Source organism: Belonocnema kinseyi, chromosome 7 (assembly GCF_010883055.1).
Source record: "Belonocnema kinseyi isolate 2016_QV_RU_SX_M_011 chromosome 7, B_treatae_v1, whole genome shotgun sequence".
NCBI lineage: Eukaryota > Metazoa > Arthropoda > Insecta > Hymenoptera > Cynipidae > Belonocnema > Belonocnema kinseyi.
Genome location: NC_046663.1, coordinates 47921218 through 47936967, shown reverse-complemented (window position 1 = coordinate 47936967; position 15750 = coordinate 47921218). Strand labels below are relative to the sequence as shown.

General features: G+C 25.0%; 1 protein-coding gene across 2 annotated transcripts in view; it reads left to right on the top strand.

Annotated features, from left to right (window-relative positions):
* Positions 1-15750, top strand: part of LOC117176193 — a 64911-nt gene that overhangs the window by 24691 nt on the left and 24470 nt on the right. For both annotated transcript variants that reach the window (XM_033366299.1, XM_033366300.1), the window contains exons 8-13: positions 2606-2793; positions 4954-5081; positions 7095-7220; positions 7324-7461; positions 7544-7661; positions 14735-15300. In XM_033366299.1, coding sequence (XP_033222190.1) covers positions 2606-2793; positions 4954-5081; positions 7095-7220; positions 7324-7461; positions 7544-7661; positions 14735-15300 — 1264 coding nt within the window. The remainder of the gene's footprint in view (positions 1-2605; positions 2794-4953; positions 5082-7094; positions 7221-7323; positions 7462-7543; positions 7662-14734; positions 15301-15750) is intronic.

Genomic DNA, 15750 nt, shown 5'->3' with positions numbered 1-15750 from the left:
GTGGAATTTTCAACTAAAAAATATAAATTTTTTAAACAAAAAGATTAATTTCCTACCAAAAAAGACAAATTTTCAACGAAAAAGTTGAATTTTTAAGAAAGGAAGAAAAAAATGTTCTAATTATTAAGAAAGTAGTTCAACTTTAAGACCTATTTTTTAAATTTTTAACGAAAAAAATGAATTTTTAATCATAAAGATTAATTTTTTATCGAAAAATATGAATTTTTTATAAAATTCAAGAATTCTAATCCAAACGTTGAATTTTCAACAAAAAAAGTTCAATCTTTAACAAAATTCAAGAGTTCTTAACAAAAAATTCTTTGGAATTCTTTTTGAATTTTTCTAAATTCACAAAATTCTACCTAATTCAATGGATTTTTTCGAATTCTCAAATTTTTTCATTTAATTGATAAAATGATCAAAGGATTTGAAAAATTTAAAGTATTTTGTTCAAATACCTTGGTATTTACAAGAGCTTTAGTAAATTTAAAAGTATTTCAAAATAATTTACAAGATTTGAAATATTTTATGTTATTTAAAAAGATTACAAGTATTTTTTAATTGATTTCAGTAATTTAATGAGATTTTCAAAGAGGAGATTAAAAAGATTCAAGGACCTTCAAAAAGTATGAAAGGATTCTTAAAACTGTATGAATTTTTAAAAGATTTTCAGATATTTTTTATTTAATTCAATAGTTTGAAGGGATTTCAAATATTTTGAAATATTTTGGGGTATTTTAAAAGATTTCAAGAAATTTTTAATAGATTAAAACAATTTCAAGGCATTTAAAAGGATTTAAATAATTTTAAGTAATTTAAAAATCCGCCTTGTTCAGCTTAAAATGAACCATTTGGATGAATGTTCATGTATTTTATTGAAAATTTTTCTCTTTTGGCTGAAAATTAATATTTTTGGTTGAGAATCATTTTTGGGATTAAAAATTTAACTATTTTTTTAAATTCATTTTTATTTCTTTTTTAGTTGATCTTCTTTTTGGTAGAAAATTAATATTCTTGTTTCAAAATTAATATTTTCTTGTTGAAAAATGATTATTTTTGGTTGAAAATTTAAGTATTTTCTTCAAATCGACTTTTTTCGGTTCAAAATTATATTCTAACTGAAAATTGAACTATTTAATTTTTCGTTACACATTTTTTTTTAGTTGCAAATTGAGTTCTTTCGATGCATTTGAATATTTAATTGAAGATTGTCATTTTTATTTGAATTCCACTGTTTTTATTTTATTTTATATTACAATCTTTTTTGTTTGAAATATTAAATATGCAATTTTTTCGTAAAAAAATGTATCTTTTTGGTTGAAGATTTATTACTTTTTAACATTTTCAATAGATTTAAACAATTTTAAGGGATTTCAAAGGATTTTAATTATTTTAAGGAATTTGAAAAAATTTTGCATGCATTTGCATTTAAAAGATTTCTAAGGGTTTTTATAAGATTTCTATGGATTTAAATGATTTTAACGGATTTCAAAAGCGCTCAAGGTATTTTAATACATTTTTCAGAATTTCAAGACGTATTATAAGAATTCATGTAATTTGGCGGGATTTTATAATATTTTAATGGATTTCAAAGAATTTATTCACAATAAGTGAGGTATTTCGTAGGGTTTCAAAGATTTGAGGATATTTTTACATATTTTTTAAAATTTCCTTAGAATTCGCCCCGAATTCTTATTAATTTATTCTGAATTCCTTTGAATTCTATTAAATTCACTTAATTATACTCAATCCAATCGATTGTTTTAAAGTTATTGTTTGATTAAACTTACTTATTTTAATGAATATCTTCATATTTTTAAATTGCTTTCCATTTATTTGATTGTTTTTTAAATTCAGTTAAATTTGTTTATGAATTTTATCGAATTCATCCCATTTTCCTTAAATTCCTCTAAATTCACTCAAATTTTATTTTAATCGAAGGAATTTTTTCGATTATTAAAATTTTTTCCAATTAATTGGATTTTTTAAAAATTTAACTTGAATTGTTTTATGGTCATTAGTCACTTCCTTAATTAGAAATTATTTGGGTTTCAAAAATTTGAAGGGATTTGAATTTTTTTAATTCACTCTGAATTATTTTTAATTCTTTGGAATTATCTTTAATTTCTTTAATTAATTTACCTGAATTCTTTAAAATTCACTAAATTCTATTTAATTCAATTGATTTTTTTGATATTTTTATAGTTTTTCAATTGATCCTAAAGCCTTTAAACCTCAGCTTAGAATGCTAAGGCATTTCATCAAATTCTTTTGAATTCGCTTAAATTTGTCTAAACTGTTTCAAAGTTACTGAATTCAAAGATTTTTTTTACATTTGTAAATTGTTTTCAATTCATTTGATCTTTTTAAATATTCACCTGTTGATTAAGTTTTTTTTCCTAATCATTAAAATTTTTTTTGAATTTACCTTGAATTGCACTGAAGTTTTATGAATTATCCTAAATTTTAACTCTTTGAGCGCGATAAAAGTACCCTATGAGCGTTAAAAAAGTACCCTTTGGTCTCGTAGTTTTATTCCATAGGGACTGTGAGGCCTGATTAATGTAGGTTTCAATTTTCTAATAAATAATTTATTTATTCATAGGAATTTCTTGTCTACTAATATGTTTTATGATGAACAAGTGGCTGTCAATATCATAGGACAAGCCCATCTATGGAATATTCTACATCACTTAGTAATTAAAAGAGGTCTATTTACTCAGGCATTAGATATACTTATGAAGACATTACCCCTATTTTTTAGCTTCAAAAACTCTCATCTTCATGCCAATCGTGAGTAATTTTTCCTCTAGAAGGTATTATTTTGCAGACTATATAAAAATTAGGATGGCCGCAGACCAGAAATAATATGGAAATCAAGGAAAAGTCAGGAAATTTTAATAGTTAAGAAAAAATCAGGGATTTAGACAAAAATCTTGCAAAATTCAGAGAAATTGTGTAAGAGGTACTTTTAATAACTGTCTGGTCTTTCAATATTAATGGTCAGAAAAGAAAATTGGTTAGGGAAAAATTAGGGAATTTTGAAAATTTTTATTTATTTATTTTTTTGCAGTTTCTTCCTCCTCACGATTATATATTTTTTAAATATAATTATTTAGTTAAAAATTGAATTAAAATCTTTTTTCGTTGAAAATTCAATTCTTTTGGTAAAAATTCGTCTTTGATTAAAAAATTCATCTGTTCATCTGTTTTGGTAGAATTTTCGTAGTTTTTGTCCAAAATACAACTTATTGGTTGTAAATCAATCTTTGGTTAAGGATTCAACTATTTTTGTGAAAATTCGTCTTTTTATTTTGAACTAAACAGCTTTTTATTTAAAATTTAAAGCTTTTTCGGTTCAAAATTAAACTACGTGGTAAAAGTGAAACCCCTATTTTAAAAAATAATTTTGTTAAAGATTCATCGATTTAATTTAAAACTGTTTTTTTTCTAAAAATTAATTTTTTTAACTGGCAATTTAATAGTTCCAATTGAAGGTTTAACATTTTAGTTAAAAATTAATCTCTTTCATTAAAAGTTTAACTATTTTGTTGTAAATTGTCATTTTATTAATAGACAATTCCACTAATTGGATAAAAGTTTAATTACATTGTTAAGAATTTATTATTTTGGTTGAAGGTTAATTTCATTAATTGAAAATTTAAACGTTTTACAGAAAATTCATCATTTGGCTTGAAGGATTAATAATTTGCATTAACAATTTTTTTCTCTTGACTGTAAAATATTAATTTGTCGAAAATTTGTCATTCTAGTTGATAATTAATACCCTTCGATTGATAATTGGACTATTCAGTTAAATATTCGTTTTTTTATGTTAAAATAAAACTTTTTTAACTGAATATTTAACTTTTTTCATTTTTGGGTAACATTTTTGTCTTTTTCATTCGAAAGTTCAACTATTTTGTTGAAAAATAAAATTATTTTGTTTACAATTCAACTGTATTCTACAAAAACTCAATTATTTGGTTGAAAATACAACTGTTTTTTGTTTAAAGTTCAATCTTTATGTTTGGACAATCTATCAATTGGTTAAAAAATCGACCTTTTTTAATTGAAAATTGATCGCTTACAGTAGAAAAGTATTTTTGTGGTTGTTGAAATAAATAAATTTGAAATTGTTTTCGTTTATTTCATTTATAAATGATTGTATGTTAAAAAAGTTACAAGATCAATATTCAGCTTATTGAACATTAATAGCCAGAAAAAATGAAAAATTGGTTAATGAATTATTCGCCTTTTTGGTTTTAAAAAAGTTTTCTCTTTTGATAGAAATTTGATCATTTTTGGTTAAAATATTAATTATTACATTTTTTGTCGAGAACTCATCTTTTTAGGTTCAGAATTAATTTATTTGGTTAAAAGTTCAACTATTTTGTTAAAAATTCGACTCTTTAGTTAAAAATTTACTTGCTTCGTTGAAAATTAATCTTTATAGGTTGAAAATGTAAATGTTTTGTTAATCATTTGTCTATTCGGACAGAAAATTCATCAGTTTGGATTCAAAATTGAGTATTCTTGGTTGAAAATTAGACTATCTTTTAAAAAAATTCGATTATTTATTTGAAAATGCAACTGTTTTTCGTAGAAATTTGACAGTTTGGTTGAAAACTCAATAATTTTATTAAACATTAAACTCTTTTGTTAAAAAATCAATTATTTAAAAAAAATGTTAACAATTTCAATTAAAAATCCTCCTTTTTATAGAAAATTCAACTGTTCTGTTGACAATTCATATTTTTTTGGTCGAAATAAATAAATTTGAGATTTTTATATTTTACTCGGAAATCGAGTCAATTTATAAATGATTCTATTTTAAAAATGTTACTGGATTAAAATTCTATTCTTTAAATATTAATGGACAGGGAAAATGAAAAATTGTTCAGGGAAGAATCAGGGAATTTTGAAAATTAATAATTCCCAAATATCTTTTAGATGATTTGTTGATGACCATAAGTGAACCGAATTTGATTCGAGGAATGATAGCAAATCCCAGTATTGCCAAAAGTCATATGTCGTTTGTTCTTGCAAACCTTTCGTCTCTACAAACTTTTGTGTTACAGGTAAGGCCCCTTTTTCCCTTATATTCAGGAAACTTTTCCTTTTTCTCCAATTAGAAAATCCATTATTTTTATTTAAAAGTTCGTTTCATTTGAAAAGTCTAATACTATATTTTTTATTGAAAAAATATTTTTTTTGTTAAAATTTTTATTATTTGGTGGAAAATTTAAGTATCTTGGTAGAAAATTGAATTGTTTAATTGAAAATGAAATTTTTTTGCTGAAAAGTGATTTTTTCGGGTTCAAAATTCGAATTTTTTGTAGAAAATTAGTCTATTTGGTTTGAAAATCCAATAATCTGGTTGAAATTTGTTTTCTTTCAAAATTAAAAAATCTTTCATGCTGGAAAATACGCGGCTTCTCTTTAAAAATTCTCTTTTTAGTTTAATAATACATCTGTTTTAGTGGTAATGTCATTTTTTTTAAATAAAAATGCAACTGTTTGGTTGAAAATTATTCTGTTTTTTGGGGGGGTTGAACTATTTTGTTGAAAATTCGTCTTTTCTGGTTAAATTCAACTGTTTTTTTTTTAATTTTAAAATTAAAATCTTGTTTAGTTAAAGGATTCGGTAGAAAAGTCATAATTTTTTTATTGATTTTTTGTAATTAAAAATCTAGCATTTTATTTTTGAAACAAAATTGATCTTTTTTGGTTGTAAATTTAAATATTTTGTTGAAAATTCAACTATGTTATTAAAAAATCATATTTTCTGGTTGAAAATTAACTTGTTTGTTCCAAATTCTGATTTTAGCGTTAAAAATTCAACTATTTTATAGAATGTTTTAACTCAACTGTTGTTGTTTAAAAATTGAAATCTTTTTTAATTCAAGTATCAACCATTACATTTTTTTATTAATAATTAATTTTCATTGAAAGTTCAACTAATCGGTTAAAAGTTGAACTACTTGGTTAAGAATGCATTTTTTCGGTTGAAGGTTCATCTCTGTGGTTGGAAATTAATTTTTTTAATTGCAAATTTAACTATTTAATTTTTTTACAAAAATCCTCTTTCTAGTTTTAAAATTCAACAGTTTTATAGAAACTTCAACCCTTTTGTTAAAAGTTACCTTTTCCTGTTGAAAATTTATATATTCAGAATGAAAATTGATCTTTTTGGGTTAAAAATGCAACTGTTCGTTTAAAAATGAACTGTTTTGTTGAAAATTTAACTGTTTTCTAGAAGAGACGTCTTTTTGGCTTGAAGAATCTACAATTTTATAAAAACTTGAACTGTATTACAAATTAAATTTCTTGTTGAAATTTCATATTGCGGGGTTGAAAATGTATTTTTTTTTAAATTCAGAGTTTCAGGATGAAAGTTCGTCTCTTAGGGTTTAAAATTCATCTCTTTTGCTAGAAATTTGATCTTTATGGGTTAAATAGTCAACTATTTGGTTGAGTGTTCTAATATTTTATTGAAAATTCAACTATTTGTTTACAAATTACCTTTTTTGGTGAAAATTCAACTCTTTTGTAGATGAGTCGAATTTTTGGCTTGAAAAATCACAATTTTATAGAAACTTGAACTATTTTGTTACAAATTAACTTTTTTTTTTGAAAATTTAGATTTTGGGATTAAAAAAACTCTTTTTTTTACAAATTTATATTTTCGGGTTAAAAATCGTTTTTTGCTTAAGTTTTAATAATTTGGTTGCATTTTTTCTCAATTTAGTTTCTTTTTCGAAAATTCGTTTTTATTGTTTGAAAATTAACTTTTTTTATTAAAAATTCATGTTTTTGGTGTTTAGAGTGAAATTTTTTCTAAAAAATTCGACTTTTGGTGAAAAAATTCATCTTATTTGGTGAAAAATTCGACTATTTAGTTGAAAATGCAATATATTTTGACTTGAAATCTTAATAATCTGATACCTACATTAATTTTATTTTTGACTTTATTACAGAAAATTTATTCCCCTATTTTCGTGAAAAATCGCCCTACTAATTCCCCTCTTTTGAGAGCATTTTGTCTGTGATACTTGGTTTTCTTATATTATTTAAAAATTCGTATGTTACAGAGGTTAATAACACTTTATGACCCCACAAATCCTCTTCTAAGGCCTTTAGTACGTCAGTGCAAAGGTCGTAACAGAACTAATTCTCGAAATTCTTTATCGAGTTCAATAGAATCGACTGAAATGCAGGTATTTACATATCTAGAAATATTTTTAAAAAATAATAAAATTTTTTAAAAATTAAAGTTCTAAATCATGCAGTGCACCAAATTTTTTTTTTTCCAATTATTAGGAGGAAATAGCAACTCTAATGGAAAAAATAGTAGAAATGTTTTTACTGATTTTACTAGTATTCATTCAAAAGTCAACGCCAACACTGGGCCATAAATCAGAGTTGATGAAATATGTTTCTTTATCTGGAATGAAAAAGGTCCAACACTTTACATATTTTTTAAAAGTTAGCTTTAGGTATAATATGTATTGAAAATAATTTTAAAAATTTTTGCCAGTAGGAACCTGCATTCAATATACAGTATAAACGAAGATTTATAAGCGCTGGGTTTTCGCATGTTGCTCTTCTCAGAAATAAAGTAATATATACTTGGGGAAGTACCATCATCGGATCTCTAGGTATGTGAACAGTATTTTAATTATTGAGTTGGGCGATGCCCATTTGATCGCCGTTTACCTGTTTATTTGTTAATTATTAATTACGAAAAATTACTGAATTTTTTATAGTAAATTGTAAAAAGTTTCCACTAATCTCTTTATTTTTATCGCAGTTGTTCACTAATGCCGCTTTTTTTCACTTTTTCTTGAAAAATATTGTCGAACTTCTTCATTGATTGATTTTAAATTCATCTATTCTTTATTTCCGAAACTTCGGATTGTACGATATTTTTGACTTTTTAAAGAAAAAAAAAACTTAAAAAATTGTACCATCTCAATTTGTGAGATTTATTGGTTGAATATTTTAAATTCGAAAACATTGAAAATCGAATCATCTCAAATTAGCTTAGTAAAAAATTAAGAAATTCCGCATTTCAACCGTACTGTTTTATATAATTTCGAAATAAAAGCCTTAATTATTGATATATTTGAATAAATTGAGTATTGCTTAACAATTTTAATTACGTTAAATTGATTTTTTATTGATAAAAAATTTTTCATTTCAAATGTCAGGGTATCTACCCTACCCGGGCAACCTGGAAATGTCAGAGAATTTTGTTGAGAGCGTGCTTTTTTTTAATTGCAGCATAAAAATTGCAATTGTATTTTAGAAAAACTCAATTATTTGGTTGAAAATACAACTGTTTTTGTTTAAAGTTTAATCCTTTTTGTTTGAAAATTCTATCATTTGGTTAATGGTTTAAAAAATCCTCTTTGTAGGGTCAACATTCAACTGTTTAGTTAAAAATGAAACTATTTTGGTGAAAATTCAATTATTTTCTTGAAATGTTAACTTTTTGTTTAAAAATCATCTCTTTGGTTTATAATTTAACTGTTTTGTTAGAAATTCGACCTTTTTGAATTGAAAATTGATCTTTTATGGTACAAAAGTATTTTTGTTGTTAAAGACTTTTTGAAGAAAAAAAAAACTTTCAAAATTGTACCATCTCAATTGGTGATACTTGTTGGTTGAATATTTTAAAGTCGAAAACATTGAAAATCGAATAATCTCAAATTCGTTTTGTAAAAAGAAATAAATTTCATATTTCAATCATACGGCTTTATAGATTTCGAAATAAAAGCCTTAATTATTGATATATTTCAATAAATTGAAGAATGTTTGAAAAATTTAATTACGTTAAATTTAGCTTTTATTAATAAAATAATTTTTCATTTCAAACTTCAGGGTGTTTACCTACCCGAGAAACCTGGAAATTGTAAAGAATTGTTTGTAAAATCAGGGCATTTTTTTCGAGAGCGTGCTTATTTTCCTTTTAAATTCCAGTATAAAATTGAATAAGAGTGATTCATTATTTATAAAAGTTCACGTACAATGATAAATTTTCAACAACAAAAAATTATTTTTAGCCAAAGAAAAACACAAATTTTCAACAAATTATTTTGTTGACAATTTGTTGTTTTTTTACGGTAATTTAATTTCTCTGGTGGTCCTGAGCTACGTAAGGGTAAATCCAAATATATTTGTTAGTAAAATTGATTTTTGTCTATTCAAAATTGTACTATTATACTTTTTTCGGAATTTATCTCGTTTGGTTGAAAACATCTACTATTGGGTTGAAAATGTAAATTGTTAAAAATTCAATTTTTTCAGTTGAAGCTACATCTCTTTGGTCAAAAGTGCAAATATTATGATGACAATTCGTTTCGCGTTTGGTTTAAAATAAATTTTTTCAAACTGTAAAACAAACAATTTAATTTTTAGTCAAAAAAAAATTTTTCCAGTTAAAAATTTACCTATTTGGTTTAAAATTTATCTATTTTAGTTGAAAATGAAAATTTTTGTTTGAAAATTCGTCTTTGTTTATGAATATTTAATCTTCTTGGTTGAAAATTTAACTTTTTTGGTTAAAAATTCAATTGTTCGGTTGAAATATCAACTGTTACTTATTTCGTTGAGAATTCAACTATTTGGTTGAAAATTCAATTATTTGACTTAAATTTGAACTACTTTGTAACAAAAAATAATATTTTTCTTATTAATGATTCATAATTATTGTTGAAAATTCAACCATTTGCTTTCAAATGAACTTTTCTGTTGAAAATTCTACTGTTTTGTACAAAATTGCTTTTTTTGTCTTGAAAATTACAAAATTGGGTAGAAGATTAAACTTTTTGGTTGAAAAATCAACTTTTTGGTAGATAATAATAAAGGGTTGCAGCACAGCACTAAATAACCAACATTTTTTTTCGAAAATGGGCCTTATTGCATAAAATATTCTTTAAAAATCAAATGCATATTGTTTTGAACGGATTTTTTCAAAAGCTCTTTTTTAATATAGTTATAAAAATATTGGTAATTCTAATACAGATTACTGTCTCTTTTTTCAGCACCAAAGTACCAATCCAATGCCAACGTAAAATTTTTAATTTTCATTTTCTACAAAAAGCGACTTTTATAAGGTTTTTTTTATTTAACTTTTTGTCTTGTGATCAGAAATATTATTTTGTAAAATTATCTTTTATTTATTATGAATAAACAGTGCGGTACCGTCACACTAAATCTTTGTTTTCCTGGAAGAGAATAATTTTTTGGATGATAACTTATTTATTTTTATTCAGTCTCCTAATAGCTCGGGAGTAAGTTTTTATAATTTAAAAAAATTGAAAAATAGATCTTTAGTCGCTATCTAATGACTATTTTCAAAAACCATGAAATTTGAACCTCCAAATTTTTGAATGATTTACTAGGAATTCGTTAACTTTTTTTAATCAACCTCATTTTCTCCCAATTTGACAACTCAATGTCTCGGGAGCAAGATTTTATTTTTTGTTTCAAACTGAAAATTACACTTTTTATCGTAATTCGCAACCAAGTCTGTTCCAATGAAAGGGAATTCTCATTTCTCGGAATGGGATAGTGTTTGTTAATTATACTTTTTTTGCTTCAATTTAGAAATACTTCAGCTCGTGAGCAAACTTTTGTTTTATCTTTAAACGGTGATTTCAATTTTACAAAATGTTCTTTCGCTCTCCTTAAAAATTCTGATTTTGTTGGTTCTCTATTTATTTACTGCAACCCTTCATTATTAATCCTTTTTTCTCTAAAATTAAATAATTTTGTTGAAAATTCATGTATTTTGTTCAAAATTAGTCAATGTTGGTAGAAAATTAATCTTCTTGGTCGAAAATTCATTTTTTTGTTGGTTAAAAATTTAATAACAGTTGAAAGTTCATTTTTTTGGCTTGTTAAATCTTTTTTTTATTTGAAAATTTAATTCTGCTATTTTTGGTTAAAATTTTATACTATATACTGGATAAGTTGAAATTTCGTGTTTTTTGAAGGAGCAATAATCTTCGTTGCAAATGAACCTTTTTGGTTGGAAATTTAACAATTTTTTGGAAAATTAGTTTTTTTTTCTTTTAAAATTTATCTTTTTTTTATCCGAGTTTTTATCTGAAAAATTTAGTATTTAATTTTTGGTTGACACTTTATCCCATAAACTATTGTATGAGTTAAAAATTCAACCATTTGGTAGAAAATGTATGTATTTTATTGAAAAGTCGTCTTTTTGAATAGAAATTCCACAATATGGAATAAAAATAAACTATTTGATTGAAAATTACACTTTTTAGTTAAAAAATCATATTTTGGGTGGCTAATTCAACTTTTTTGTAAGTTAGTCTGTTCGGCTTTCAATTTAAATAATTTTGTTGAAAATTCATGTATTTTTTTTTAATTCGCCTTTTTTGGTAGAACATTAGTCTTTTTGATCGAAAATTAATCTTATTGATTAAAAATGTAACAACTTTGTTGAATTTTTTTTTTTTGTGTTGTTAATATTTTTTTCTTTTATCTGAAAATTTAACTATTCCATTTTTGGTTAAAGCTATATCCTGTATATTGGATAAGTTGGAAATTCGTCTTTTTTGGTAGAACAATTATTTTTTACGTCGAAAATTCATCCTATTGATTGAAAATGTAACGCTTCTGTGGAAAAAAATTTTTTTCTGTTAAAAGTTTTATTTTTGTTACCAGAGTTTTTATCTGAAAATTGTACTATTCCATTTTTGGTTGAAACTTAATGCTGTATAGTATTGTATAAGTTAGAAATTTAACTACTTGGTAGAAAATTTATGTATTTGATTGAAAATTCTTCTTTTTGGATAGAAATTCAATAATCTGGTAGAAATGTAAACTATTTGATTTTACTATTTAGTTAAAAATTCATCTTTTTGAATGGATAATTCAACTTTTTGATAAATAGTTCGTCTGTTTGGATTTAAAATTTAATAATTTTGTTGAAAATTCATGTATTTTTTCAAAATTCGCCTTTTTTGGTAGAACATTAATCTTTTTGATCGAAAATTAATCTTTTTGATTAAAAATTTTAAAACTTTGTTGAAAATTAGTTTTTTTTGTGTCATTAATAGCTTTTTTTATCTGCAAAGTGAACTATTCCATTTTTGCTTAAAGGTTTATCCTGTATATTGGATTAGTTAGAAATTCGTCTTTTTTGTTCAAACATTAATTAATTACGTCGCAAATTTAACACTTTTGTTGTAAATTAGCTTTTTTCTAGTTAAAGTTTCTTTTTTGTTATCATAGTTTTTATTTGAAAATTATACTATTCCATTTTTCGTTGTATTCCATTCATGTATTTGATTGAAAAATCGTCTTTTTGGGTTTTAAATTAAATAAATTTGTTAAAAATTCATGTATTTTGTTCAAAATTCGTCTTTTTTTGTATAACATCAATCTTCTTGGTCGAAAATTAATATTTTCTGATTTAAAAGTCCTCTATTTTCTAAAACATTCGATTTGTTAGTTCAAAAACTTTACTCTTTTGTTGAAAATTCATCTTTCTTGGTTGAAAATGAACTTTTTTGGTGAAGATTCCACTGTGTATTTTTTTCTTGATAATTCAAGTATTCGATGGAATTTTAGTATTGTTTGTTTAAAATATATACCATTCGATTGAAAGTGCATCTTTGAATGCTTAAAATTCAATAATTTGGTTATAAATTCAACTATTTTGTTAAGAAAATAATTGTCAACAAATTCAACTGTCTTCGAAAAATTTTTTTTGGCTTGAAAATTTTATTATTTGGTTGAAATCTTAAACTATTTTTTTGTTTTTTAAAAAGTCGTCTCTTTTACAAGAATTTTCATCTATTTGGTTTTTAATGCAACTATTTGGTTAACATTTTTTTGTTTGTTGAACATTCAACTATTTTGTAGAAAATGCAATACATTTCGGTTTAAAATCTTAGAAATGTAAAATAATTCGTATTAAATTTAATTTGTCATCTACTTTTGTTATCTATATATTGAGGGAGAGAAGGATATAAAAAAGTCCTAAAACTTTTAACGTAATTTATGGATGGCCCATCTTCGAATGCTCAAAATTCAATAATTTGGTTAGAAATTCAACTATGTTGTTAGGAAAATAATTATTTTTGAAAAATTTAACTATTTTGTTAAAGCTGTCATTTTTATTTGAAAATTCATCTACTTTGTTAAAAATTCATCCTTTTGGATTGAAAATTGATCTCTTATGGTACAAAAGTCATCCTTTTTGGTTGAAAATTTATCTTTCTTGGTTGAAATCTTGAATTATTATTTTTGTTTTGTTTTGTTGGAAATTAATCTCTTTTACAAGAATGTTCATCTATTTGGTTTTTAATGCAACTGTTTGTTTGAAATTTTTTTTTAACTTGTATTTTTGTGTTGAAAATCCATCTCCTTGGGTAGATATTCTTTTTTTCTTTTTGAAAATTCAACTATTTTGTAGAAAATGCAATACATTTCAGTATAAAATCTTATAAATTTTTAATATTTGGTATTAAATTTTATTTGTTATCTACTTTTGTTGTCTATATATTGAGGTAGAGAAGGATATAAAAAAGGCCAAAACTTTTAACGTAGTTTATAGATAGCCCATCTTTGAATGCTCAAAATTCAATAATTTTGTTAGAAATTCAACTATTTTGTTAAAAAAATAATTATTTTTGGAAAATTCTACTATTTTATTAAAGCTGTTATTTTTATTTGAAAATCCAGCTATTTTGTTAAAAATTCATCCTTTTGTATTGAAAATTAATCTTTTATGGTACAAAAGTCATCGTTTTTGGTTGAAAATTTACTTTTTTGGTTGAAATCTTGAACTATTTTATTTTATTGAAAAGTCGGTTTTTTTACAAGAATGTTTATCTATTTAGTTTTCAATGCAACTGTTTGATTGACATTTTTTTTTCAAATTTGTATTTAGTAAAACCTCGATAATTCGAAGTGCCCGGGACCGAAAAAAACTTCGAATTATCGAACATAAGAGTATAAACGCAAATAATTCGTTTATATGTTTATTATACGTCCCATAGAACGCATTATAAATTTCCCTTGAAGTACAATCGATACGGGCAGTGTAAAAATGTTTTTCCAGTTAATATTATAATGCCAAAAAAGTCATAATCAAACGTGAAAATTTTGACCAGCTGTACTTCGCATTATAGAGGTTATCATCACGGCGGGGCACACAATTTTCTTCGAATTATCGAGAAATTCGAATTATCGATAAATTCGAATTAACGAACTTCGAATTTTCGAGAAATATTAACATGGGAAACATTAGGTTTTAGCTGGGGGCAAAAAAAAGTTGGAATTATCGAAAATTCGAATTATAGAGGTTTGAATTATCGAGGTTTCACTATAGTTGAATTATGTGGAAAATCCATCCAGTTGGTGGATACTCTTTTTCTGTTGAAAATTCAACTATTTTGTAGAAAATGCTATACATTTCGGTTTGAAATCTTAAAAATTAAAAATGTTTCGTATTAAATTTAATTTGTTATCTACTTTTGTTACATATTTTTTGAGTATTAGAAGGATATAAAAAAGGCCCAAAACTTTTAACGTAATTTATGGATGGCCCATAACGGGAAATTTTTGTCCTCTTGCAATAACGTGACTTTGGTGCCACCAAGCCTTAAAAAAAACTACCCTGGTGATCCCACCAGGCATTGTCTACAACAAAATTCATAAAGAATAAAAATGACAAATTCCTATTTTCCAACAGGATCAGGATCAGTAAGTTCCGTGTGCGATACTCCACAAGAAATAAATATTTTTCGTCGCATGAATATTGAAGTGATTAGTGTATCGAGTGGACATTGTCACACCTTAGCCCTTACAAATAATGGAGTTTATGCTTGGGGAGGAAGTAAATTTGGCCAGGTGGGTCTTGGAATACTGACACAGTGTTCCAGTCCCCAATTAATCACTTCATTGGCCGACGAGATTGTCATTGATTGTGCAGCTGGTCAATATCATTCTGTGGCTCTAACATCGGATGGTAGAGTTTTCACTTGGGGTTGGGGAGTTCACGGCCAATTGGGCCATGGTAATACCGAAAATGTGAATCTGCCTACTTTGGTAACATCTTTGCTTGGTACCGCCATAAATCATATCAGCGCAGGACACGCGCACACGATGGTACTCTCGGCAGATGGAGTCGTTTACGTTTTTGGTTGCAATAATGTTGGCCAATTAGGAATGACTAATTCTAGAAAATGTTTGATTCCTCAAAAAGTTCCTTTGTTGCCAGAGAAAATATCTCTGATTGCAACTAAATATTTTCATAATGTAAGTATCTAGGAGAATTCTAAAACTCAGAGTGGCCACTGACCGGGAATGTCGCGAAAAAACTGGGCGTTTTTCCGATTTGTTTTTACTTTTGCAATAAATAATGTCTCTCTCGTCAAAAAAATGTGTTCTTCTGGTCATTTTGGGGACATAAAAGTCCAATGTTACCAAATAGAGCACCAATTGAATTATGATTTCCGTTCGAAAATCCAAAATATATATATTTTAGATTTTGGGTCACAAAAAAATAGAAAAAATTAAGGAGTTCCTTTAAAAAATAATCAGGGCTGCCACACAGTCGTTGTTGGTTACTATATCTATTTTTGATTATTAATAGGATTCAATAATTTGAAGGAATTTGTCAACATTTTAGAGTATTTTTAAAACTCTTAAGGTATTATTAGGAGCTTTTAATTTGAAGTGATTTTAAAGCGTTTGAAATATTTTAAG